This window comes from Oncorhynchus clarkii, chromosome 28 (assembly GCF_045791955.1).
Source record: "Oncorhynchus clarkii lewisi isolate Uvic-CL-2024 chromosome 28, UVic_Ocla_1.0, whole genome shotgun sequence".
NCBI classification, from domain to species: Eukaryota; Metazoa; Chordata; class Actinopteri; order Salmoniformes; family Salmonidae; genus Oncorhynchus; species Oncorhynchus clarkii.
The window spans coordinates 8,569,720-8,596,996 of NC_092174.1; the positions used below are offsets into that span (position 1 = coordinate 8,569,720).

Sequence of the window (27,277 nt, forward strand, 5' to 3'; positions counted from 1 at the left end):
AATGTAACCCTAAAGGATTTCAAACATGGCGGAGGTAGGAAGGAAACTCCAATAAATATCCGGGATAATAAAAATGTTTTAATTTATTTTTATTTATAGAGTTGATTCTGGCGTGTGCACTTCCTAAATGAGAAGCAAAAAATATGTCCTAAAAATACGGAGAAGAGATATACATTTTTAAATGTTAAACTTGTCGCGTTTCCATAAGTTGTATTTTTAAAACTTCAGTTTAGCGATGCTGGCTAGCTTCGTAGCTATGCTAAGCTATCTAGCTATAGTTGGCAGACTGCTAGCGTTAACGTTACCCACTCGAAAATATAGAATTTAATATTTAGAGTGCTATTGTATTTTTTTTTGACCTGGTGGTATTCTGCATATCGAAAACGAAGCTAGGTGGCTAACTATTTGAATAACTAACTTAGCTAGCTAAAGTTAGCTGAGGCAGAGGCTAGCAAATAGCTAACGTTAGTTAGCTAATCATTCATACCTAAGTGTCTACATTGTGAGATAACCCACTTGTTTATCAAAAACGACTTTAGCCATCTCCTGAAATTGATGATATGACTTGTTTCAATTATGGCCTGATCAGAGTTCTCTCCGTGCTAGAACCAGCTAACGTTAGCTACAGTAATGTCTATTCTACCTTGGCGTTGGCCAACAAGGAGCCAGGCATAAGTTTCAGGCGCGCTTTTAGTTTGACTTCCACTTCCATCCACTACCCAGACTGATGATCAGTTTGCTGTATTGTAGGTAGTTCATATTCATGTTTTTGTTCAGGCCTAGGTTGCCTGGAGACGATCTTGACCTCATCCAGAAAACAGCATAATTCACTGACAGTATCTCTGAACCGTATAGCAAAGTTACAGCTACATGTTTTGGCATCAACCGTAATGTGTATCTGTTTCTGGTTGTGATTAATTTTGTTTTGTGTTTTAGCCCTCCGTTGGGAGTACGAGCCCAGGTAAATATTGTTGTATTTACAACTGAGAGAAAGGTGTATGCTCATTGATATGTTCATTTTAATCCCTTATTAAATCATTAACATGCGTGCTTCTACACCTTCTACACCTACACCAGCATTGCTTGCTGTTTGGGGTTTTAGGCTGGGTTTCTGTACAGCACTTTTTTTTTATTTTATTATTTTATTTTTTTTATTTCACCTTTATTTAACCAGGTAGGCTAGTTGAGAACAAGTTCTCATTTGCAACTGCGACCTGGCCAAGATAAGGCATAGCAGTGTGAACAGACAACACAGAGTTACACATGGAGTAAACAATTAACAAGTCAATAACACAGTAGAAAAAAAGGGGAGTCTATATATACATTGTGTGCAAAAGGCATGAGAAGGTAGGCAAATAATTACAATTATGCAGATTAACACTGGAGTGATAAATGATCAGATGGTTATGTAAAGGTAGAGATATTGGTGTGCAAAAGAGCAGAAAAATAAATAAATAAAAACAGTATGGGGATGAGGTAGGTGAAAATGGGTGGGCTATTTACCAATAGACTATGTACAGCTGCAGCGATCGGTTAGCTGCTCAGATAGCAGATGTTTGAAGTTGGTGAGGGAGATAAAAGTCTCCAACTTCAGTGATTTTTGCAATTCGTTCCAATCACAGGCAGCAGAGAACTGGAACGAAAGGCGGCCAAATGAGGTGTTGGCTTTAGGGATGATCAGTGAGATACACCTGCTGGAGCGCGTGCTACGGATGGGTGTTGCCATCGTAACCAGTGAACTGAGATAAGGCGGAGCTTTACCTAGCATGGACTTGTAGATGAGCTGGAGCCAGTGGGTCTGGCGACGAATATGTAGCGAGGGCCAGCCGATTAGAGCATACAAGTCGCAGTGGTGGGTGGTATAAGGTGCTTTAGTGACAAAACGGATGGCACTGTGATAAACTGCATCCAGTTTGCTGAGTAGAGTGTTGGAAGCAATTTTGTAGATGACATCGCCGAAGTCGAGGATCGGTAGGATAGTCAGTTTTACTAGGGTAAGTTTGGCGGCGTGAGTGAAGGAGGCTTTGTTGCGGAATAGAAAGCCGACTCTTGATTTGATTTTCGATTGGAGATGTTTGATATGGGTCTGGAAGGAGAGTTTAGAGTCTAGCCAGACACCTAGGTACTTATAGATGTCCACATATTCAAGGTCGGAACCATCCAGGGTGGTGATGCTGGTCAGGCGTGCGGGTGCAGGCAGCGAACGGTTGAAAAGCATGCATTTGGTTTTACTAGCGTTTAAGAGCAGTTGGAGGCCACGGAAGGAGTGCTGTATGGCATTGAAGCTCGTTTGGAGGTTAGATAGCACAGTGTCCAAGGACGGGCCGGAAGTATATAGAATGGTGTCGTCTGCGTAGAGGTGGATCAGGGAATCGCCCGCAGCATGAGAAACATCATTGATATATACAGAGAAAAGAGTCGGCCCGAGAATTGAACCCTGTGGCACCCCCATAGAGACTGCCAGAGGACCGGACAGCATGCCCTCCGATTTGACACACTGAACTCTGTCTGCAAAGTAATTGGTGAACCAGGCAAGGCAGTCATCCGAAAAACCGAGGCTACTGAGTCTGCCAATAAGAATACGGTGATTGACAGAGTCGAAAGCCTTGGCAAGGTCTATGAAGACGGCTGCACAGTACTGTCTTTTATCGATGGCGGTTATGATATCGTTTAGCACCTTGAGCGTGGCTGAGGTACACCCGTGACCAGCTCGGAAACCAGATTGCACAGCGGAGAAGGTACGGTGGGATTCAAGATGGTCAGTGATCTGTTTGTTGACTTGGCTTTCGAAGACCTTAGATAGGCAGGGCAGGATGGATATTGGTCTGTAACAGTTTGGGTCCAGGGTGTCGCCCCCTTTGAAGAGGGGGATGACTGCGGCAGCTTTCCAATCCTTGGGGATCTCAGACGATATGAAAGAGAGGTTGAACAGGCTGGTAATAGGGGTTGCGACAATGGCGGCGGATAGTTTCAGGAATAGAGGGTCCAGATTGTCAAGCCCAGCTGATTTGTACGGGTCCAGGTTTTGCAGCTCTTTCAGAACATCTGCTATCTGGATTTGGGTAAAGGAGAACCTGGAGAGGCTTGGGCGAGTAGCTGCGGGGGGGGGGGAGCTGTTGGACGAGGTTGGAGTAGCCAGGCGGAAGGCATGGCCAGCCGTTGAGAAATGCTTGTTGAAGTTTTCGATAATCATGGATTTATCGGTGGTGACCGTGTTACCTAGCCTCAGTGCAGTGGGCAGCTGGGAGGAGGTGCTCTTGTTCTCCATGGACTTCACAGTGTCCCAGAACTTTTTGGAGTTGGAGCTACAGGATGCAAACTTCTGCCTGAAGAAGTTGGCTTTAGCTTTCCTGACTGACTGTGTGTATTGGTTCCTGACTTCCCTGAACAGTTGCATATCGCGGGGACTGTTCGATGTTAGTGCAGTCCGCCACAGGATGTTTTTGTGCTGGTCGAGGGCAGTCAGGTCTGGAGTGAACCAGGGGCTATATCTGTTCTTAGTTCTGCATTTTTTGAACGGAGCATGCTTATCTAAAATGGTGAGGAAGTTACTTTTAAAGAAAGACCAGGCATCCTCAACTGACGGGATGAGGTCAATGTCCTTCCAGGATACCCGGGCCAGGTCGATTAGAAAGGCCTGCTCACAGAAGTGTTTTAGGGAGCGTTTGACAGTGATGAGGGGTGGTCGTTTGACTGCGGCTCCGTAGCGGATACAGGCAATGAGGCAGTGATCGCTGAGATCCTGGTTGAAGACAGCGGAGGTGTATTTGGAGGGCCAGTTGGTCAGGATGACGTCAATGAGGGTGCCCTTGTTTACAGAGTTAGGGTTGTACCTGGTGGGTTCCTTGATGATTTGAGTGAGATTGAGGGCATCTAGCTTAGATTGTAGGACTGCCGGGGTGTTAAGCATATCCCAGTTTAGGTCACCTAACAGAACAAACTCTGAAGCTAGATGGGGGGCGATCAATTCACAAATGGTGTCCAGGGCACAGCTGGGAGCTGAGGGGGGTCGGTAGCAGGCGGCAACAGTGAGAGACTTATTTCTGGAGAGAGTAATTTTCAAAATTAGTAGTTCGAACTGTTTGGGTATGGACCTGGAAAGTATGACATTACTTTGCAGGCTCTCTCTGCAGTAGACTGCAACTCCTCCTCCTTTGGCAGTTCTATCTTGACGGAAGATGTTATAGTTGGGTATGGAAATCTCAGAATTTTTGGTGGCCTTCCTGAGCCAGGATTCAGACACGGCAAGGACATCAGGGTTAGCAGAGTGTGCTAGAGCAGTGAGTAAGACAAACTTAGGGAGGAGGCTTCTGATGTTGACATGCATGAAACCAAGGCTTTTTCGATCACAGAAGTCAACAAATGAGGGTGCCTGGGGACATGCAGGGCCTGGGTTTACCTCCACATCACCCGCGGAACAGAGAAGGAGATATCAGCTGATGTAAGAAGGGCTTTATAAATACATTTGATTCGAAGTAAAATTGTGCTGAACACCACATTTCGATCCACCGTTTTTATGCGAGTAAAGTCATACCATATAAATAATAATCATGACAGCAGTGATGGATCAGTGGGTCCCAAACTGTGGGGCGCACGAGGGGCTGCCAACAATAGGGGTGTGAACAGCTTCCATTTTTTTTATTGGTCACATACACATATTTAGCAGATGTTATCGTGGGTGTTGCGAAATGCTTGTGTTCCTAGCTCCCAACAGTGCAGTAGTATCTAACAATTCACAACAATACACACATCTAAAAGCAAAAAAAATGGAATTAAGAAATATATAAATATTTGGGTGAGCAATGTCGGCGTGTCATTGACTAGAATACAGTATATACATATGAAATGAGTAAAGCAGCATGTAAACATTATTAAAGTGACTAATGTTCTGTTTTTAAAGTGGCCAGTGATTCCATGTCTATGTACATAGGGCAGCAGCCTCTAAGGTGCAGGGTTGAGTAACCAGGTGGAAGGCCATCAGACTGCTATTTAACAGTCTGATGGCCTTGCGATAGAAGCTGTTTTTCAGTCCCAGCTTTGATGCACCTGTCATGGCCTTCTGGGTGAGAGTGGGGTGAACAGGCTGTGGCTCAGGTGGTTGATGTTCTTGATAATCTTTTTGGCCTTGCTGTGATGTCCGGTGCTGTAGGCGTCCTGGAAGGCAGGCAGTGTGCCCCCGGTAATGCGTTGGGCAGACCACACCACCCTCTGGAAGGTCCTGCGGTTTGTGTCATGAACAGTGCTTGTGCCCAAAGAAATAGATGTGGCGTACGGAGGTGGTGAGAGATGTTCCCCAATGCTGGAAGAGGGGCCTGATTGATGCAGTTTAGGAACCCCTGATAGAAACAGGAAGTTTCTGTACAATTTTAATAAATACTGACAGATCATTTGTTCATTCGACATGTTGGGATCTTTTTGTGTCAGTAAAATGTATTTTGCGAGAATAGGTGGTGGAACCTTGGAGTCAAATGATGATATGGTGTGTGGTCCTCCCACTATGAATCGGGAAAGAAACCATACCGTTTTTAGGCTACAGATGAAATAAGTTATGAACTTCTCAGGCTGGTGAAAGTGCAAGGTGATGAGCTTGATGCTCCTTTCCAATAAATATCGAGGGTCTTATTCTGTTGACATGATCGATGCTTGACTGCCGTTTGATAATGGCAAATATTCTCGCTCTTAGCCATAACAATCTCATGTATCTGACATCTGACCATCCTACCAATCCTCGACTTCGGCGATGTCATTTACAAAATAGCCTCCAATACCCTACTCAACAAATTGGATGCAGTCTATCACAGTGCAATCCGTTTTGTCACCAAAGCCCCATATACTACCCACCATTGCGACCTGTACGCTCTCGTTGGCTGGCCCTTGCTTCATACTTGTCGCCAAACCCACTGGCTCCATGTCATCTACAAGACCCTGCTAGGTAAAGTCCCCCCTTATCTCAGCTTGCTGGTCACCATAGCATCACCCACCTGTAGGACGCGCTCCAGCAGGTATATCTCTCTGGTCACCCCCAAAACCAATTATTTCTTTGGCTGCCTCTCCTTCCAGTTCTCTGCTGCCAATGACTGGAACGAACTACAAAAATCTCTTAAACTGGAAACACTTATCTCCCTCACTAGCTTTAAGCACCAACTGTCAGAGCAGCTCACAGATTACTGCACCTGTACATAGCCCACCTATAATTTAGCCCAAACAATGACCTCTTTCCCTACTGTATTTTATTTATTTATTTTGCTCCTTTGCACCCCATTATTTTTATTTCTACTTTGCACATTCTTCCACTGCAAATCTACCATTCCAGTATTTTACTTTCTATATTGTATTTACTTTGCCACCATGCCCTTTTTTTGCCTTTACCGCCCTTATCTCATCTCGCCTCATTTGCTCACATCGTATATAGACTTGTTTATACTGTATTATTGACTGTATGTTTGTTTTACTCCATGTGTAACTCTGTGTCGTTGTATGTGTTGAACTGCTTTTCTTTATCTTGGCCAGGTCACAATTTTAAATGAGAACTTGTTCTCAACTTGCCTACCTGGTTAAATAAAAAAAATAAAAAATGTAGACTAGCCTACCTGCACTGTATCGGCGAGCTGTTGCCTAGAGCGCACATGCCAAGACCAGAGTAAGCACATTTGCTATTTACCGCAACAGTTCGTGGCTAAACTATCGGTGGAGGTGAAAATGCGATGGAAAAGCATTGAACTTCAGATTTTTATTCAGTATATGAAAATATACATTTAGCAGGTTTTTATCTGCAGAATGTCCGTTTGGTGGAAACGCACCACTGGTGGGAAAATGTGCATATTTTCTTTATGCGACTTGCCTGAAAATCTGTCACCAATTGGATGGAAACCTAGCTTATGTCATAATATTGTTTGTTATAAATCATGTAGCACTTTATCAAGTATCTCCTCAGTTTCCCGGTGTGTTTTTTTCTTAGGAGGTTCAGCAGACGACTATGAGTTTGATCCTTCAGCAGATATGCTCGTTCACGACTTTGATGACGAACGCACACTGGAAGAGGAGGAGATGCTCGAGGGAGAGACCAACTTCAGCAATGAGATTGATGACCTTGCACGGGTGCGTCTCAACGTAATTTCTTCTTGTGGTTTGAAAGTTATCCAGGGTCCTATTCATTAGGCACTGATCGGAAGAAGATGGACTGAAACAGGGAGGGACTACCCAAACTTGTCCAATAAGAAACACTTGTTTTTTACGTTGCAGAACGTTTTGCTACAGTGAATGCTCTAATGAATACAACCCGGGGAACAGTAACCTTTTAGTTATAGATATAGACTATTTGACCCCTATTATTGTATGTTATACCAGTGATTTATGTCAGAAGGCAACACTCACATATTGATAATGTGAAGCTAGCTAGTCTGTATGTGCAACAAAAGTTGTTTTTGTTGTTCCATTTGTGCCATAGGAGGGAGAGATGCCCATTCATGAGTTGTTGAGTATGTACGGATACGGCGGTGGTTCACCTGCAGATGGAGAGGAAGAAGATGAGGAAGACCTAGAGGATGACGAGTTAGAGGATGATGAAGAAGAGGAGGAGGAAGAGGAGCTGGACAATGATGAAAGCAGCAGAAGCACTGGTGAGCTGAAGAGGAGTAAGGTGGGTGCCATACATCTCCTGAAATAACAGGGAAAGCAATCAACATACTCATAAAGAAGGAATGCTTGTTTGCACCTTATTGCACTAATTTGAATGTTATAAATCAATACTACATATTCTGTAGCCAACAAAGTTTACATACTTAGTCAGAAATGTATACGACACTGAACAAAAATATAAACGCAAGGTATGTTAGTCCCATGTTTCATTGGCTGAAATAAAAGATCCCAGACATTTTCCATATGCACAAAAAATGTTGTGCACAATTTGTTTACTACTTTTTTTGTGAGCATTTTTCTTTTGCCAAGATAATCCATCGACCTGACGGGGAGCACATCAAGAAGCTGATTAAACAGCATGATCATTACACAGGTTCACCTTGTGCTCAAGACAATAAAAGGCGACATTAAAATATGCAGTTTTGTCACAATACAATGCCACAGATGTCTCATGTTTTGAGGGAGTGTGTAATTGGCATGCTGACTGCAGGAATGTCCACCAGACCTGTTGCCAGAGCATTGAATGTTAATTTCACAACCATAGGCCACCTGCAAAATCGTTTTAGAGAATTTGGCAGTACGTCCAACCGGCCTCAACGTTGTGAACAGAGTGGTGGTGGTGGGGTTATGGTATGGGCAGACATAAGCTACGGACAACAAACACAATTGCATTTAATCAATGGAAATGTTAATGCGCAGAGTTACTGGTACGAGATTCTGAGGCCCATTGTCGTGCCATTCATCAGTCGCCACCATCTCATGTTTCAGCATGATAATGCATGGACCCATGTCGTAAGAATCTGTACACAATTCCAAGTAGCTGAAAATGTCCCAGTTCTTCCATGGCCTGTGTACTCGCCAGATATGTCACCCGTTAAGCATGTTTGGGATGCTCTGGATTGACGTGTACGACAGCGTGTTCCAGTTCCCACCAATATCCAGCAACTTTGTACAGCTATTGAAGAGTGAGACAACACTCCACAGGCCACAATCAACAGCCTGATCAACTCTATGCGAAGGACATGTGTCATGCTGCATGAGGCAAATGGTGGTCACCAAATACTGACTGGTTTTCTGATTCACACTATCTTTTTTTAAGGTATATGTGACCAACAGATGCATATCTGTATTCCCAGTCATAAAATCCATAGATTGGGGCCATGTGAATTTATTTCAAATGACTGATTTCGTGATATGAACTCTTTAAGTCAGTAAAATCTTTGAAATGCGTTTATATTTCTGTTCAGTATAGTTACAAATCTGCTTATAGTATTTAAAATGCTGATCATACTTAAAACATGCACGCATGACTGCTAAATGGCATATATTATTATATAACAGATGCATCTAGGCAGCTTTGATGCTGATTCCAATGTTTCTATGAATGAATGGCAATTTTGTTGTTTCACAGGGGCGTTTTTGACTGTAATGCACCATTGGTGACTAATCTGTGTGTAACTCCGTAATGTGTGTGTGTGTGTTCAGACCGAGAGGGTGAAGATCTCTTCGGGACTGGGGAACGAGAACCAGTTGTCCAACGAGGGTCACACGCGCTCCATCAAATCCCACTGCACGGCAGAGCTGATACGTGGATCACAGAAGCTCAAGTACTTTGAAAGTATGCACCTTTACTTCCGTCACGAGCAACGGTTTTTTATTTTTTATTCTTGTGTTGGATAGTTTGAGATCTTGTTCTATGTGTTTTAACCCAGTGGTTCAAAATGAGAACTAATATGTCTCAGTAACCAGGTTTCCGTCCAACCTTTTTATGTGAGTAAAGGACATGTAGGATCAACATTTTATCTGCAACAAATACATTTGGTGGGAAAAGGCGCATAGTGTTTATGCGGATTTTAGAATATTCGCGTGAAATTCTGTCGCCAATTCGGATGGAAACCTAGCTAGTGAAAAAGAGTCAAAATGCCAAATCTTGTTTCAGATAATGATGCAGAGGAAGAATCAGAAGACGAAGATTATGTCCCTTCTGATGATTGGAAAAAGGTAAATATATTGTTTTTTGTTATTGTTTAATCATTCGTTAGTTATGGTAGTTCTAATCTTAAAGACATTTGATTAATTTGAAGCACACTTTTGATTCGTGAAACTAAACAATGTTTGTTTGACCTGGACAGGAAATCATGGTTGGTTCCATGTATCAGGCTGAAACGCCCTCTGGCCTTTGTAAATATAAAGACAATGAGAAAGGTAAGGCGTTATGTTTGCAATTACAATGCACTGATTAAGTTCAAGTGAAATATCTTCCAATCACAGAGGTAAATGGGAAGTCAAATTATTATATATTTTTTTCTTCTCTCTTTCTCCCCCTCTCTCTTTTGTTCACTCGTGCCAGTATATGAAAATGATGACCAGCTTTTATGGGACCCTGAGTTCCTTCCCGAGGGCAAGGTTGTGGAGTTTTTGACGGAGGCGTCAAAACGAACAGGAGAGGAGAAGGGAGTGGATGCCATCCCTGAGGGATCCCATATCAAAGACAATGAGCAGGTATGAAGACCACCACAGTCGAGCCGACTGGCACACCAAAGAAAAACGATTCGCAACGGAAAACTTTGTTTATTGGAAAAGTTTAAGCCTTCACATTTCACTGTTCCAAAACTTTATGCCACCTACAGTTGAAGTCGGAAGTTTACATACACTGAAGTTGGAGTCATTAAAACAATTTTTTCAACCACTCCACACATTTCTTGTTAACAAACTATAGTTTTGGCAAGTCGTTTAGGACATCTAATTTGTGCATGACACAAGTCATTTTTCCAACAATTGTTTACAGACAGATTATTTAACTTATAATTCACTGTATCACAATTCCAGTGGGTCAGAAGTTTACATAAACTAAGTTGGCTGTGCCTTTTAAACAGCTTGGAAAATTCCAGAAAGCAATGCCATGGCTTTAGATGCTTCTGATAGGCTAATTGACATAATTTGAGTCAATTGGAGGTGTACCTGTGGATGAATTTCAAGGCCTAACTTCAAACTCAGTGCCTCTTTGCGTGACATCATGATCAAAAGAAATCAGCCATGACCTCAGAAAAGAAAATTGTAGACCTCAACAAGCCTGGTTCATCCTTGGGAGCAATTTCCAAATGCCTGAAGGTACCACGTTCATCTGTAATAGTACACATGTATAAACACCATGGGTCCACACAGCCGTCATTCCGCTCAGGAAGGAGACGTGCTCTGTGTCCTAGAGATGAATGTTCTTTGGTGCGAAAAGTGCCAATCAATCCCAGAACAACAACAAAGGACCTTGTGAAGATGCTGGAGGAAATAAGTACAAAAGTTTCTATATCCACCGTAAAACGAGTTCTGTAATTGACATAACCTGAAAGGCCTCTCGGCAAGGAAGAAGCCACTGCTCCAAAACCGCCATAAAAAAAGCCAGACTACGGTTTGCAACTGCACATGGGGACAAAGCTCGTACTTTTTGGAGAAATGTCCTCTGGTCTGATGAAACACAAATAGAACTGTTCAGCCATAATGACCATTATGTTTGGAGGAAAAGGGGGAGGCTTGCAAGCCGAAGAACACCATCCCAACCATCAAGCATGGGCGTGGCAGCATCATGTTGTGGGGGTGCTTTGCTGCCGGAGGGACTGGTGCACTTCACAAAATAGATGGCATCATGATGAGGAAGGAAAATGATGTGGATATATTGAAGCAACATCTCAAGACATCAGTCAGGAAGTTAAAGCTTGGTCGCAATTAGGTCTTCCAAATTGACAATGACCCCAAGCATACTTCCAAAGTTGTGGCAAATTGACTTAAGGACAACAAAGTCAAGGTATTGGAGTGGCCATCACAAAGCCCTGACCTCAATCCTATAGAAAATGTGTTGGCAGAATGGAAAAAGTGTGTGCGAGCAAGGAGGCCTACAAATCTGACTGTTACACCAGCTCTGTCAGGAGGAATGGGCCAAAATTCACCCAACTTATTTTGGGAAGCTTGTGGAAGGCTAGCCAAAACGTTTATCCCAAGTTAAACAATTTAAATGCAATGCTACCAAATACTAATCTGACCCACTGGGAATGTGATGAAAGAAATAAAAGCTGAAATAAATCATTCTCTCTCCTATTATTCTGACATTTCACATTCTTAAAATAAAGTGGTGATCCTAACTGATCTAAAACAGGGAATTGTTACTAGCATTACATGTATGGAATTGTGAAAACTGAGTTTTTAAATGTATTTGGCGTATGTAAACTTCCGATTTCAACTGTACTAAACAAGCACCATTACCATAAAGACTTCAGTATGCACTATTGTCTGTAACCGTCTTCTTTACAATTTTGTCTTTCCACAGGCGCTTTATGAGTTGGTCAGGTGTGAATTTGACACAGAGGAAGCTTTAAGAAGACTGAAGTTTAATGTGAAGGCAGCTAGAGGTAAGACCAGCAGTGAAATTATTTGAACTTTCTCTTGATTTCAGTCAAATATCTGATATATTTTCTCGTAATTATCTCACCAGGCATGTATGGCTTATTGAAGTATTTTGATGATAAAGGCTTTCCTTGGGTTACTTGTCTTGTTCATAACATCCTACGCCTGGGACCTGTAACATTTTCATGGTTTTTATGATATTCTATTTGAACGCAGCAGTTGTCATGATGTTAACTCTTTCCCTCTGTCACAGACGAGCTGTCTGTGTGGACAGAAGAAGAGTGTCGATATTTTGAGCAAGGACTAAAAGCTTATGGGAAAGACTTTAATTCCATACAAGCCAACAAGGTAAACTATGTTTATCTTAGAGATATCCTATTATATTTGCTACAGTATTTGATTGAAAAGTATATTGACATTAAGAATAATACTAATCTTCATGTTGATTTGAGAGTTGCATATGTGTTTTTTAAAGCAATCAGGGTTGGGGTCAATTCCATTTGAACCTCATTCAACTTTCGTGAGGAATCGAAAATCAGTTTATGAATTGAAAAGCTACTCGTACTTTTTCATACTTTTTTTTTCTTTTTTCAATTCACAAATTGCATTTTGACTCATCCATCATAGACTTGACTGGGGAGTTGAAATTGAATTGAGTCCAACTCTGAAAGGCGATGGTAATAATGGCTATCTCGTTGTCTGCTGATATTACATTTTTCAGGTGAGAACTAGGTCAGTAGGAGAATGTGTGGCCTTTTATTACATGTGGAAGAAGTCTGAGCGTTATGATTTCTTTGCACAGCAAACCAGGCTGGGGAAAAGGAAATACAACCTTCACCCCGGTGTCACGTAAGTATTTTCACCAGACCGAGTACTTTTCAAATGCTTTCACAAATGTTTTAAATATATTTGATTAGTCAACAAATCTGTTATGTTATACAATTCAATATATTATAGATTTTTCCTTATCGGATTTGAGATGTATTTAAACATATAACGAAGAGAGTATATGGGTCTTTCTATAAATAATGGGGCCAATGTGTGACATTAGGATCAACATTTTAAAACGGGTTGAAACTAAATGAAAAAATATTTCCACATGAATTTAGAGGAATATATGTGAATTAGCCCATAACTCCACCTTTCCAACATAGGCCTAGGACTATACAGCCTTTAAGCAGGGTGCATACAGACATTGGCAGGTCAAACTCAATGACTTTCAGGGACTTAAATCACTTAATTGTAATTAAGGACCTCAATGTTATACAATTGTACATATAGGGACTAATAGAGGACCCCCCCCCCCCCCCATTTCCACTTTAAGAATAATGGATTTTTTTAGGCTTTGCCAATGCATTGATATTCAAATGATTATTACATTTTAAAATATGTGAGAATAATATGGACTTGCCTGACTAAATAGATTGGATGCATGCGTGGCGATCTTCCTGTAGCCTATGTGGCCGACGCAGGCACACATAATAAACCATGAATTAGCGGCAGCATTAATCTCACTTTCGCTGTTTTTATAATGAGAAAGCGACCAAAAACCTAGCAACCTTTTGTAATAGAAGGATCTGTATGGAAAGCGAAGTTGAAGCCAGCATTAGATGTTGTCGTCCTAATTATAACCTTACATGCTTTTAACGCAACGGAGTAGTGCGAAACCTTTCAAGGAACTCGGCGGGAAACAAATGAAAGCGTCCACAAAGACGGATCAAAAATGAAATCACAGATAAATTATAAGGGAGCATGAGAACTTATAATTTATGACTTTTCAAGCACGAAATTGAGGAAATGTCTGATTTTCAAGGTAGGCCTATTCCAGTACTTCCATTTCTGAATTCAAGTAGACTACTTCAAGCGACTTGTATTGTTTAAAATTGCAGGTGTAACATGGAATCCAACATTTATTTGTCGTGTTATTTAATTACCAGATCATATTGTGAAGTAGGCCACTACTAGGCTGTCATTTGTCATTATATCCAGAATAATTTAGGAATATAGCGTTGGGTGTTGCGCAAAAGTCTATCCTACACAATTGCGCCCAGGAGACTCGGGTGTCCAATCCGAGGCACAATAACAAAAAAGGAAAACATGACCTCATTACCTTCATACTTTCTCTGTTAAATCCAACGAGACCCGGTTGTAAATCAAGCAGACTACAACAGATGAACATCAATTTGCTAGGGATATTAGATCCAACGTGTATCCAGGCGCCACGGTCTTCACCGACGTAACAAATGAGACAAATATTCTTGACATTCCTTGCGAACACCTTTTTTTTCCAGCGCTTGGGCTGTGTTGTTGCATTTTGCGTGCGCTATCACAACAGCTGTTCGTCATTTGACTGTCATTCAGAAATGTTCACCCCGTAACTTGAGACACGAAACGTTACGTAGTTACACTGTATTTCTGAGATCGCTATACAAAAAGCTGTCCGACAACTAGGTCCAGGGTTCTTACAGGGTTTAAGTTCAATGTCTAATTTAACCGATTGATGCTTAATATATTATATAACAATAACTTATACTGCCATAAATGCAAGGACAGAAAACTGTTTTGTCACACGATTTTGGTTTTAAATGAATTTGTGAATTGTGTTTAATATAGATGTTTCCCCTTTACAGTGCATGCTGTTACAACCCGAACTCAAAATAGATTTTCTCACATCTACATAAAGTACCCCATAATGACAAAGTGAAAACATGTTTTTAGGAATTTTTGCAAATGTATTAAAAATGAAATACGGATTTCACTTTCACACCCCTGAGTTAATGCTTAGTAGAAGCACCTTTGGCAGTGATTACAGATGTAAGTCTCTTGTTAAGAGCTTTGCACACCTAGTTTGTTCAACATTTGCCCACTTATTATTTTCAAAATTGTACATGCTCCGTCAAATTGGTTGTTGATCATTGCTAGACTACAATTTTCAGGTCTTGCCATAGATTTTCAAGTAGACTGAAGTCAAAGCTGTAACTCTGTCACTCAAGAACGTTCACTGTCTTCTTGGTAAGCAACTCCAGTGTAGATTTGGCCTTGTGTTTTAGGTTATTGTCCTACTGAAAGGTAAATTAATCTCCCAGTGTCTGGTGGAAAGCAGACTGAACCAGGTTTTCCTCTAGGATTTTGCCTGTGCTTAGCTCCATTTCTTTTTTTATCCTGAAAAACTCCCAGTCCTTAATGATTACAAGCATACTGATAACATGATGCTGCCACCACTATGCTTGAAAATATGGAGAGTGGTACTCAGTAATGTGTGTAATTGGATTTTTCCCAAATATAACACTTTGTATTCAGGACAAAAAAATGAAATGCTTTGGCACATTTTTTTGCAGTATTACTTCAGTGCCTTGTCGCGAACAGGATGCATGATTTTGAATATTTGTATTCTGTAAAGCAGGTGTATTCAACACTTTTTCAACAATGAAAAAATGCAGTGGAACTGGCTTCAAGGTCCAGAGTTGATTTAAGGCTGTACAGGCTTCCTTCTTTTCATTTTGTTATTTTAGGTTAGTATATCACAGCAATTAAACTTTAACTGTTTCAAAGTCACCATTGGCCTCATGGTGAAATCCCTGAGCAGTTTCCTTCATCTCTGGCAACATAGTTAAGAAGAAAGCCTGTATCTTTGTAGTGACTCGGTGTATTGATACACCACCCAAAGTGTAATTGATAACTTCACCATGCTCGAAGGGATATTCATTGTCTGCTTTTTTCCCCATCTTTACCCATCTACCAATAGTTGCCCTTCTTAGCGAGGCATTGGAAAACCTCCCTGGTTTTTGTGGTGGAATCCGTTTGAAATTCACTGCTCTACAGAGGGACCTTACAATGAATTATCTGTATGTCTGGGGTAGTCATTCAAAAATCATGTTGAGGCTCATTTTTACCCTTGAACTTATTTAGGCTTGCCACAACAAAGGGGTTGAGTACTTATTGACTCAAGACATTTCAGCTTATTATTTATTTGTAAAAATGTCAAAAAACATAATTCCACTTTGACATGGGGTATTGTGTTTAGGCCAGTGATGACAAAATGTGGAATAAGTTAAGGGGTGTGAAATCCTCACTGGTACCCTAGTTTAGAGAAAGACCCATATTCAATTAAATGTAACTTGTCATGAATGGATGTTCCATGTCACTAATACATATTCAAAATGTGTGATAACCTTTGTTTTGTGAACCATACCTACTGTTGACACTGTTCTAGGGGTATTAATCAAATATCCTTTTAACACTATAATGCTGAGCTGATATGTGCTATGCTGGTAGGCTGTAGTTGATGCTGACTGTGTGGTTGGTTGTCTACCCCATGTGTCTCAGGGACTACATGGACCGGCTGCTAGACGAGACGGAGAGTGTCACTTCCAGCCGGGCGGCCTCGCCCCCTCCCACCACCTCAAACAGTAGCACCAGCCACTCTGAGAGGGAGGACGGCAGCAGCAGCCACAACGGTAAGGGAGAAATATACTCAGGGAACATGAAATGCTGTTAAAATGACTGAGAACATATGTGAATTCTTGTGAAGACCCTATATAATTCATGACGTCAGCAGCTCACTCTTATCTTTCCTCCAATAGGTGTAGTGAGTCAAAACTCTGGCTCTGGAGAAGGTTCTCAATCGTCCACGGTGGCGAATGAAGTCAAAGCAGAACCCGCCCAGTCCAACAGGCCCACTGACAACCACCCCTGTCTGGACGCTTTCCCTGCTCCCACCGCCTCGGACAATGACTCCAACGACTGCGAGGCGGCGGCCGTCGTGCCCAGCCACAACAGGAACGGCTCCCTGGAGCCCCACCGTGCCGACGGTCACTACGATGAAGACGCGCTCCTCTATGACAGGCCGGCCAAGAGGTGCAGGACGGAGTCACTGGAACAGGGGGAGCCGGAACCCTCCAGAACATCGACGACACTCCAGCAGGAGGACTGATGACGACCCCTTCTCAGAGGTCAAAGGGCACAGAACCAAACCTTTAAAAACCATGGTCGTATTAATTAGTGCACACGGAAGCAAAACATTTAGAAAACAAAAACTAACGTTTCTTATTGGACAAGTTCAGGTAGTCCATCCCTGTTTCCTTCCATCTGTTTTCGTCCGTTTAGTGGCTAATGAATACGACCTGTACCAACCAAACCCAGCTGGGCCACACCAGCAAATGGAGGGAGGGCAGCGGCCTGATTGTAACGGGGCACAACATACAGCCCTGCCTCGTCCCCCATCCAGCAAAACCTCCAACACATCCAAAGTACCACAGTTCCTGAACTCCTACCTACTATTACTTCCACCTGATTCTTCTACTCATTCTCCTTATTCCCTTTTCTGGAGAGACCGATCTCAAATTTGTACGCTCAATGCTTTTTTCCTATTTGTATTAGAATAAAAATCAGCTGTGATATTTTTTTACGTGAAATATATTTATATTTTTTAAAAAGAAATGTATTATGATTGATGGGTATTTGCTGTCCTAACCATTTGAAACCAGGAAATCGAAGGGGTTCTATGTCTTCGACAGGGCAATAGATAAGCAGGCAGATTGGCGCTGTTGCAGGCACACTGTTGCACTTTCATCTTTATTTTCTTTTTGTTGATATTGAGTGGTTAACGCAACACTGCTGAATGACATCATTGCTTATTTGAAACTTGATCCCCCATATGCCGTAACCATGGATATTTTTTAATTGCAAGAAATGAACCAATGGGAGTGTCTGTCCCGAGGTTTGTTTGTGTAAAGCGTCTGACATCAGTGATGTCCTGTGGAATGCATCAGTTTGAACGCTATATTTTTATTTTCTTAGGCTTTCATGTTTTGTTTTTTGATTTTAGACAGTAAGTACACGTGTAAAGTTTGTATAGATTTGATGTTGTACAATTATACTTTTTGATAACTGTCTAATCTCTCTGTTTTATGGTCTCTCCTTGTTGCTCGGAGCAGAGCTGTTCTAAAGTAGTCATTCTTATTTCCCAGGCCCATTTTTTTTACCTGGTGCATTTGGACATTTTTTGCAGCAAGAAGATGTTTGACAATGACTCCATGTTAATGAGAGATGTGCAGTGATGCATTTTGAAACCGGAGACTGGTACCAGTAATGTTTCTTCTCACCTGCCATTACCTGCAAAGTTTCATGATGGCCTCTGTAAGCAAGCTCTTGACTGTAATCTTCAAATGTGAAGGATCTCCATTTAGTTCCAGTGGAGGCTTCTTCGTAACAAGACATTGTTTTGAGAACTTTATTTTGTTACAGTAAGTAGCCTTTGGTCTACATTCACAAATGGTAAAACAAAATTCTTGATATGTTTTCCTGACAACATGAATTAAAGTGAAGTGTATACCAAGCCTGGCTGTGACAACGGTGGCTATATTTAATAAATGTATTCAGACTGGTGACCTGTTATTTCATGATTTTACTGTGGCCTAACTGCAAAAATAGGCACTTTAATGATAAATGGATTTGAATTATGTGGGGGAGTTTTCATACATTTTTCATCAGTGTGACAGGAAATTAAACCTAGCAATATTTCAAATATGCATGTAACCAACATAATGTTAAAATGTTGGACCTTACAATGTTGAACATAGTAAAAAAAAAAAAAGGAAAAGCGCTTTGCTTAGAAATTAGGTTCACAAAAACATTTTTGAATAAACAGGTCGAGAATCAGAGGCACATTGCAGAACCGACAAAATGCAATTTCCCAGAAGTTTTTGGAGAAAGCATTCATGCTAAACACTATAGATGTTGGCTCAAGAGGAAAAAACATTTACAGTACTGTGTGTCTTATTGAATTCCAGCCATAGTTACTGCATTTACTTGATTAGGCACAAATCTTCAATAACACTGATTCAGTCTTGCTGATGATGATTAAGAATATGTTGAAATAGTGGCCAAAGGTAAATAAATGTTTGACATACACGTACGTCTTACAAAGTCCAGCTCCAACCTTCCAGTGGCACCCCCATTAAGGTTTTTCTGTTGAAATGACAAGGAAATGTTTCAGAAATGTCCATAAAGTGAAATTATGAATATTACTATGGCCTTATAAATAGAATAGCATTAACTATGGACAAAATCTAGGATTTCAAGCACAGGCCTTTTTGCTATGCCAAGTATCAGCCAATGGGAAAGTTGAACAGCTGTTTTTAAATCGAACATACTTTACATAACAGTAACATCTGTCAAAAATGAACAACAATACCAAGTCCATATCTTTTCACTTTGCTTACTTGATTGTTCATCTGTGAATGTGATGTAGGAGTACACCAGACTGCCAGCAATGCTAGGGAGACAAAGAGAAGGATGCTCAAATTAAACTCTCATGGCATCTCTTCAGTCAATGACATAAGGAAAAAAAAAACATCACACTTCAGTATATGAGACTGGTCAGTAGCAAGAGTCGGAAGTAGAAAAGAGAAGGTCCGTACTTTCAGAATTAAGCCGAACGAAGAACGTTCATTTACCTGATGTTTAATCCAATGAAGTTGACCCAGGTGAAAATATAGTCTCCGCCAAAGACCATGCCAAGATAAGTGACTAAAATATTCTGTGGAAAGAAGTAAAACAGCAGTTCAATACTTTAGTCACGACAGTGTAGAACTACGTAAATGCTGTAAGTGTAGTGTTGTAGTGATAAAGAAACAACAGTGATGGCTTACTTTAATACAGCCCACTATGGTGGTGGTCAATGCAGAGTTATGCTGAGTGCAAAGCACAATGGAGTACATTAAAACAAAGCTGCCAAAACAGAGAACAAAAGACGCTATGAATTAATAATCCGTATATAATAATGAGCTTTGTTAAACATGACCTATTTCATTCTGAAGCAATGTTGACACTAATTGCGGTTGAAAATGTTGTGAGGCTTCTAAAAAATAAATTTAAAAAAAACTCTTCTATGACTACCGAATTGTCCAACAATTATTCTTATAACAAGAATACAATGCACAATATTAAAACTATTGTACAATGAATCACTCGTCCCAGACCATTATCGCAGTGAAATCTTATACCAGGTATACAGTGCATTCGGAAAGTACTCAGACCCGTTGACTTTCTCCACATGCTGTTACGTTACAGCCTTATTCTCAAGCGACACACAATGCCCCATAATGACAAAGCGAAAAACAGTTTTTTGGAAATGTATTAAAAAACAGAAATACCTTATTTACATAAATATTCAGACCCTTTGCTATGAGACTCGAAATTGAGCTCAGGTGCATCCTGTTTCCATTGATCATCCTTGATATGTTTCTACAACTTGATTGGAGTCAATGTGGTACAGTCAATTGATTGGACATTATTTGGAAAGTCACACACACCTGTCTAAATAAGGCCCCCCCCCAGTTGACAGTCCATGTCAGAGCAAAAACCAAGCCATGAGGTCAAAGGAATTGTCTGTAGAGCTCTGTGACAGGATTGTGTCAAGGCACAGATCTGGGGGAAGGGTATCAAAACATTTCTGCAGCATTGAAGGTCCCCCAAGAACACAGTGGCCTCCATCATTCTTACATGAAATAAGTTTGGAACCACCAAGACTCTTCCTATAGCTGGCCACCCGGCCAAACTGAGCAATCAGGGGAGAATGGCCTTGGTCAGGGAGGTGACCAAGAACCCGATGGTCACTCTGACAGAGCTCTAGAGTTCCTCTGTGGAGATGGGAGAACCTTCCAGAAGGACAACCATCTCTGTAGCACTCCACCAATCAGGCCTTGATGGTAGAGTGCCCAGACGGAAACTACTCCTCAGTAAAAAGGCACGACAGCCCGCTTGGAGTTTGCCAAAAGGCACCTAAAGGACTTTCAGACCAAGAGAAACATGATTCTCTGGTCTGATGAAGCCAAGATCGAACTCTTTGGCCTGAAAGCCAAGCGTCACGTCTGGAGGAAACCTGGCACCACCCCTATGGTGAAGCATGGGGGTTACAGCATTATGCTGTGGGGATGTTTTTCAGCGGCAGGGACTGGGAGACTAGTAAGGATTGAAGGAAAGATGAACAGAGCAAAGTACAGCGAGATCCTTGATGAAAACCTGCTCCAGAGCGCTCAGGACCTCTAACTGCGGCGAAGGTTCACCTTCCAACAGGACAACGACCCTAAACACACAGCCAAGACAACGCAAGAGTGGCTTCAGGACAAGTCTCGGAATGTCCTGAAGTGGTCCAGCAAGAGCCCAGACTTGAACCCAATCGAACATCACTGGAGAGATCTGAAAACAGCTGTGCAGCGACGCTCCCCATCCAACCAGACAGAGCTTGAGAGGATCTACAGAGGAGAATGGGAGAAACCCCCCAAATACAGGTGTGCCAACCTTTTAGCATTATACCCAAGAAGACTCAAGGCCGTAATTCCTGCCAAAGGGGTCTCAAGAAAGTAAAGGGTCTGAATGCTGTGATGTGATAAATGTGATATTTTTGTAACTTTTTTTAAAAACATTTGCAAAAATGGCTAAAAACCTGTTTTTGCTTTGTTATTATAGGGTATCGTATGTACATTGAAGGAAAAAACAATTTCAGCTATTTTTAAACAAGGCTGTAATGTAACAAAATGTGGAAAAAGTCAAGGGTTCTGAATACTTTCCAAATTTTATGAAAATATCAATACCCTCACCCCATAACACAAGAAAGCACAAACTGGAACAAAAACAGCATGTCCGACCACCCTTCAAACTCCAATGCCTTGGATAGAAACAGGAGAAACACCACAAACATGGGGTCAGTTAAAAGGGTAATAACAATAGCCAGTAGATGTTTTTTCACAGCACATAAGTTACACACAAACATGGTATGCAACGCACACAAACAACAGCCTCTTACCATTTGTAGATCCCCGGCAAAATGTGCATATGCCACGGTAGGGATGATCATAAATAAAGCGTTGTAATAGAGCAGCCCATATTTGCCAAGCTCCTATGAACACATACATACAAGTGGGGAAAAAAACATTAACGCAACACACAATGGCAATACTTCAATGGAGAGACCCAAAGGGGCTGAGGGTATCAAATTGACACGGAATGGGTTGTCCAAGTCTGTTGTTATATCAATGTGTGTGTGGACACACCGGACCACATTGTTTATAGACATACTGTACAGAAGTCATGAAGTGTCTCAATCGGGTGCACACAACATAAAACATGAGTACCTGTACTGTAAATATACAGTGGGGTGGCCTCTCCCCATCTTTTATTATGCTCTAATACTAATACAGAGGAACAAGTCAAGTATTCACAACAACAACAAAAAAACTGTTGGCCACTGACCTTGGAGTCAAGTTTCTGCTTCACATAGGCCCCATTGGCTGCAGTCAGAACGTTGTTGAGCATTATGAAAACATAGCCTTGAAGATCAAAGGCCAAATCCGTGCTGTAACAGATTTTTACCAAATGAGAGATGTTTTTTTTTCTTCATTCCTTCCATGTATTTCCACACTAAATGGGGACAATTCCCTTTTCAACAGTTTAACTACATACTAGAGACTTTGCAATGGTAAACTGAACCTGCCGGGTTGAGACACGCGCTTAAAGCAATCTGGCCTCGGCACCCTAAGAGCAAGCAAGTCAAATTCTTACCTCGCAGCTACAAAGGCTCCAAAGATCATGGCAAACACGGTTACCTTGATAGGCCCAGAGAATGTCTTTCTGTGGGGAATGAAACATGTTATTCACCCAATGAAAAAAAATCTAATGCAATCTTATTTTGAAATGTCTAATATTGGTTTCTAATATTTGAAGAGAACTTACTTCAGTAGGATTCCCTCGGCCAACATGGTTAACAAAATAGAGAATCTTCTTAAAACTGTAAACATGGGTAAACTGGAAGAGGATAAAGGATACAGACAATCATACCACTGTGTTCTTTATGAGCGATTCCTCATGAAACCAGGACCAACATTAAAAATACCACGATTAAGATTTTCACTAAATTAAATCCATAGAATGGTCCATCGGGGGAAGTACTGTTGATATATTTGACAATTGTATCTAAATTGTATCTACAATTGTATCATAATTCAGAAATAATTGATCTACGTTGGTATATTTATGACATTTTGGTCTTACCCAGGCCTCCTTTAAGTGTGTAGGTGCTACAAAGCAAACATTGACACCTGCTCTGTAATATGGCATATCAAAGTTCCAGAGCTACTTTCAGAGTTATAATCCAATTTGTTAGCATTACCCACGGAGTGAATGTGAAAATGGATTCAAAATGTTCACCCGCTGCTGGTGATTAGCAGGATGTGCAATGATACAAGTCAAAGGAGAGCGGTGATTGCCTACTTTGCCAATTTCTGTGTATAAAATGGGCCATAACAATAAAACTCGCTGAGATCCCACTCTGGAGCTTTGATATTCCCATATTCTGTTCAGCAATATATTGAAAAATATGCCAAATCCAAAATGTATTTTTTAAATATTCATGTTTATTTATTTATTTATTTTTTTTGTGAATTTTACCCCTTTTTCGTGGTATCCAATTGTTGTAGTAGCTACTATCTTGTCTCATTGCTACAACTCCCGTACGGGCTCGGGGGAGACGAAGGCTGAATGTCAGGCGTCCTCCGATACACAACCCAACCAGCCGTACTGCTTCTTAACACAGCGCGCCTCCAACCCGGAAGCCAGCCGCACCAATGTGTCGGAGGCTACACCGTGCACCTGGCAACCTTGGCTAGCGCGCACTGCGCCCGGCCCGCCACAGGAGTCGCTGGTGCGCGATGAGACAAGGAGATCCCTACCGACCAATCCCTCCCTAACCCGGACGACGCTAGGCCAATTGTGCGTCGCCCCACGGACCGCCCGGTCGCGAACCCAGGGACTCTGATGGCACAGCTGGCGCTGCAGTACAGCGCCCTTAACCACTGCGCCACCCGGGAGGCCAATATTCATGTTTATTTTTTCATATTCATAAATTAATGTACAAAAAAACCCAAATGCTATTGAAATCAAAAAACTACTCATACCACAGAGCAATTGGTAAAGCGTCATATGAACCAATTTCTGCTTTGTAGCATCTACAAATTAAACATTATGAAGTCTTAAAGGAGGCTGGGTAAGGCCAAGAGGCATACAAAGGACTATTATATGGGTTACATTTAGCAAAAAGCCCCTAAATCATGGCCTTCTTTGTCCTGATTTAGTGAGGAATCACTCTTTATTTCTATGATATGAAGCATAAATGGTGAATATTCCATATCAGGGTCAATGAAGAAGAAAGACGTCATACTTGAGTCGCTTGGTTCCTAGAAGTCCTGATACCTGATTCCCAACATACAGAAGCGGTAGGGGAAACATCTGCAAAGACAGAATAAAAGTCTACTGTAGACACAGTAGTTCATCATGTTGAAACAGGCACACGGTTTCCATTGTCTGATGCAAGACTCGGTGTACAATCTACTCCCGAGAGAAGCCATTGTTTATCTACTTCTGAGAAGGTCTATGGTGAGGAAAACAAAATACAGCTTGGGGCTATGTCCCACTTGACATTTTCACCAATGACTGTTTTGGACATTAGGTTGTATGTAAGTCAAAGCAACGGAAGGGCCATTTAAACTGTAATATTGAGCTCCCTTCAGCTTGAATGATGGGTTATATGGTGCATCTGGAACTGTAAGCAACAAAATGTACATAGATTGTACAAAATGTACAATAGATTGTAATAGTATGCTGCTGATATAGAAAGGAATCGTCGTATCACCTTGTTTGGGATGCTCCTGTCCAAACCTGGAAACGTGATGACACCTATTGCCTTTGCAGCTCCTAGTACTAGTACTGTAGCCAGCATCTGGAAAAAAAATGTTTATGTAATAAACCTTTTATATACAACTCAATTGATGTAACTCATGAAGCGCATACTTACTTGACCGATCCCAACACATGTTGATGAGGGGAATCTGCAAACAAAAATTATTAAAATGTGACTTCAGCAAATGCATACAGTATGACAAAGTAGGCTCCTATCATAACTATTATGGCCAGTATCAGAGGAAATTCCCATAGACTAATAGTACCATGTAGGAATAAAGGCAGTTCTTTGGCAATAAAACATTACAGCTATTTTATTCAGGGTAAAATAATAATCACAATGACAAGTTTGACATTCAAAGCAGTCAGTGTTTCTCTACATAAATCTGTGGTCAGCAAAAATCTTTCGATAATGTTTAATACTGTGAAAGTAAAGTACCAGTCAAAAGTTTGGACACCTACTCATTCAAGGGTTTTTATTTATTTGTACTGTTTTCTACATTGTAGAATAATAGTGAAGACAACAAAACTATGAAATAACACATCGAATCATGTTGTAACCTAAATAAAAAGTGTTAAAATATATTTATATTTGAAATTCTTCAAAGTAGCCACCCTTTGCCTTGATGACAGCTTTGCACACTCTTGGCATTCTCTCAACCAGCTTCACCTGGAATGTTTTTCCAACCATCTTGGAGTTCCCAAATATGATGAGCACTTGTTGGCTGCTTTTCCTTCATTCTGCGGTCCAACTCATTCCAAACCATCGCCATTGGGTTGAGGTCGGGTGATTCTGGAGGCCAGGCCATCTGCTGCAGCACTCCATCACTCTTCTTCTTGGACAAATAGCCCTTACACAGCCTTGAGGTGTGCTGGGTCATTGTCCTGTTGAAAAACAAATGATAGTCCCACTAAGTGAAAACCAGATGGGATGGCGTATCGCTGCAGAATTCTGTGGTAGCCATGCTGGTTAAGTGTGCTGTGAATTCTAAATAAATCACAGACAGTGTCACCAGAAAAGCACCATCACAACTCCTCCTCCATGTTTTATGGTGGGAACCAAACATGCGGCGATCCGTTCACCTACTCTGGGTCTCACAAAGACATGGCGGTTGGAACCAAAAATCTAACCAATGAACCAGACTCATCAGCCCAAAGGACAGATTTCCACCGGTCTAATGTCCATTGCTCGTGTTTCTTGGCCCAAGCAAGTCCTCTTATTTGTGTCCTTTAGTAGTGGTTTCTTTGCAGCAATTCTACCATGAAGGCCTGATTCACACAGTCTCCTCTGAACAGTTGATGTTGAGATGTGTCTGTTACTTGAACTCTGAAGCATTTATTTGGGCTGCAATTTCTGAGGCTGGTAACTCTACTGAACTTATCTTGTGCAGCAAAGATAACTCTGGGGCTTCCTTTCCTGTGTCCTCATGAGAGCCAGTTTCATCATAGTGCTTTATGTTTTTTGCGACTGCACTTGAAGAAACTTTCAAAGTCCTTGAAATGTTCCAGATTGACTGACCTTCATGTCTTAAAGTAATGATGGACTGTTGTTTCTCTTTGCTTATTTGAGCTGTTCTTGCCATAATATGGACTTGGTCTTTCACCAAATAGGGCTACCTTCTGTATACCACCCATACCACGTCACAACACAACTGATTGGCTCAAATGCATTAAGAAGGAAAGAAATTCCACAAATTAAACTTTTAACAAGGCACCCCTGTTAATTGAAATGTATTCCAGGTGACCACCTCATGAAGCTGGTTGAGAGAATGCCAAGAGTGTGCAAAGCTGTCATCAAGGTGGCTATTATGAAGAATCTCAAATATAAAATAAATGTTGATTCGTTTTAACACTTTTTTGGTTACTACATGATTCCATGTGTTATTTCATAGTTTTGTTGTCTTAGCTATTTTCTACAATGTAGAAAATACAAAAAAAAAAAAAACTTGGAATGAGGTGTGTCCAAACTTTTGACTGCATGTGTAAAACAGCTTTATGCCACACAACATTCAACATGCCACACTACATTGATGTTGGTACCCCCGAGACCGAGTAAGCAAACAACCCCACTCTGTTTTTTAGCACTGCCATTAGTGTCCAAAGTCCAACCAACTGCCCATGCATAGACTACTGTAAGCATACCTGTAACTGGTGAGGACGCTTTTGTTCACAACAACGATTAAAAACGAGCTCAGACCGTACAATCCGGCAGCAAAAAGCTTCAGGAACACGGCTGACCTCCCGCTCGTCATCCCTTTACTGTCATTCTTGGATACTGAGCTTTTATCCGAGGTTTTCCCTTCAATTTGCACATGTTGACGTTTCCGAACTTCCTCCATAATTCACTAAATACTACGTCATGACGATGTCAGAGGGGTTGTCTTCCAATGCGTAGGTGATAAACATTGGGCTCGTTTGAGTGGTACGGCGAGAGCAACCGACAGTAGACGAAAGTCGAGTGAAGTCGACTCTGCGACAGCTAAAAGTCGGACACTGCAGTTGCTTTCAA

At 41.4% G+C, this 27,277-nt stretch overlaps 2 protein-coding genes across 4 annotated transcripts; one reads left to right on the plus strand and one right to left on the minus strand.

Annotated features, from left to right (window-relative positions):
• LOC139386532 (mesoderm induction early response protein 1-like) lies at positions 1–18,420 on the plus strand. Of its 2 annotated transcripts, none has more exons than XM_071132146.1 (13): positions 1–34; positions 937–961; positions 6,959–7,098; positions 7,448–7,639; positions 9,124–9,256; positions 9,578–9,639; positions 9,771–9,843; positions 9,989–10,140; positions 11,957–12,038; positions 12,287–12,381; positions 12,755–12,882; positions 16,360–16,490; positions 16,617–18,420. In XM_071132146.1, the coding sequence occupies exons 1-13, from the start codon at positions 26–28 to the stop codon at positions 16,964–16,966; spliced, it is 1,572 nt and encodes a 523-aa protein (XP_070988247.1). In that variant the 5' UTR covers positions 1–25; the 3' UTR covers positions 16,967–18,420. The 2 variants fall into 2 exon arrangements, with proteins under 2 accessions (XP_070988247.1, XP_070988248.1); XM_071132147.1 differs by having other exon boundaries at positions 12,836–12,882.
• On the minus strand, positions 18,238–27,138 carry LOC139386533 (nucleotide sugar transporter SLC35D2-like). 2 transcript variants are annotated; one of them, XM_071132148.1, is made up of 13 exons: positions 26,911–27,138; positions 24,884–24,917; positions 24,722–24,808; positions 24,251–24,318; positions 22,768–22,839; positions 22,597–22,665; positions 22,288–22,390; positions 21,842–21,934; positions 21,636–21,703; positions 19,686–19,764; positions 19,491–19,573; positions 19,257–19,309; positions 18,238–19,002 (listed from the first exon to the last, which is right to left on the minus strand). In XM_071132148.1, the coding sequence occupies exons 1-13, from the start codon at positions 27,105–27,107 to the stop codon at positions 18,992–18,994; spliced, it is 1,017 nt and encodes a 338-aa protein (XP_070988249.1). In that variant the 5' UTR covers positions 27,108–27,138; the 3' UTR covers positions 18,238–18,991. The 2 variants fall into 2 exon arrangements, with proteins under 2 accessions (XP_070988249.1, XP_070988250.1); XM_071132149.1 differs by having other exon boundaries at positions 18,917–18,999; positions 26,911–27,129.
• Positions 27,139–27,277: the final 139 nt, after the last annotated feature.

What these genes read in the sequence shown, in the direction of transcription:
- LOC139386533 (XM_071132148.1), bottom strand. Translation starts at nt 27,107, where the DNA reads ATGGAGGAAGTTCGGAAACGTCAACATGTGCAAATTGAAGGGAAAACC. An exon ending in CTAGGAACCAAGCGACTCAA is followed by an intron (nt 22,840 to 24,250) that starts GTATGACGTCTT and finishes ATCCTCTTCCAG; the next exon opens with TTTACCCATGTTTACAGTTT. An exon ending in CCATAGTGGGCTGTATTAAA is followed by an intron (nt 19,574 to 19,685) that starts GTAAGCCATCAC and finishes TTCTTTCCACAG; the next exon opens with AATATTTTAGTCACTTATCT.
- LOC139386532 (XM_071132146.1), top strand. An exon ending in CGTTGGGAGTACGAGCCCAG is followed by an intron (nt 962 to 6,958) that starts GTAAATATTGTT and finishes TTTTTTTCTTAG; the next exon opens with GAGGTTCAGCAGACGACTAT. An exon ending in AGATTGATGACCTTGCACGG is followed by an intron (nt 7,099 to 7,447) that starts GTGCGTCTCAAC and finishes TTTGTGCCATAG; the next exon opens with GAGGGAGAGATGCCCATTCA.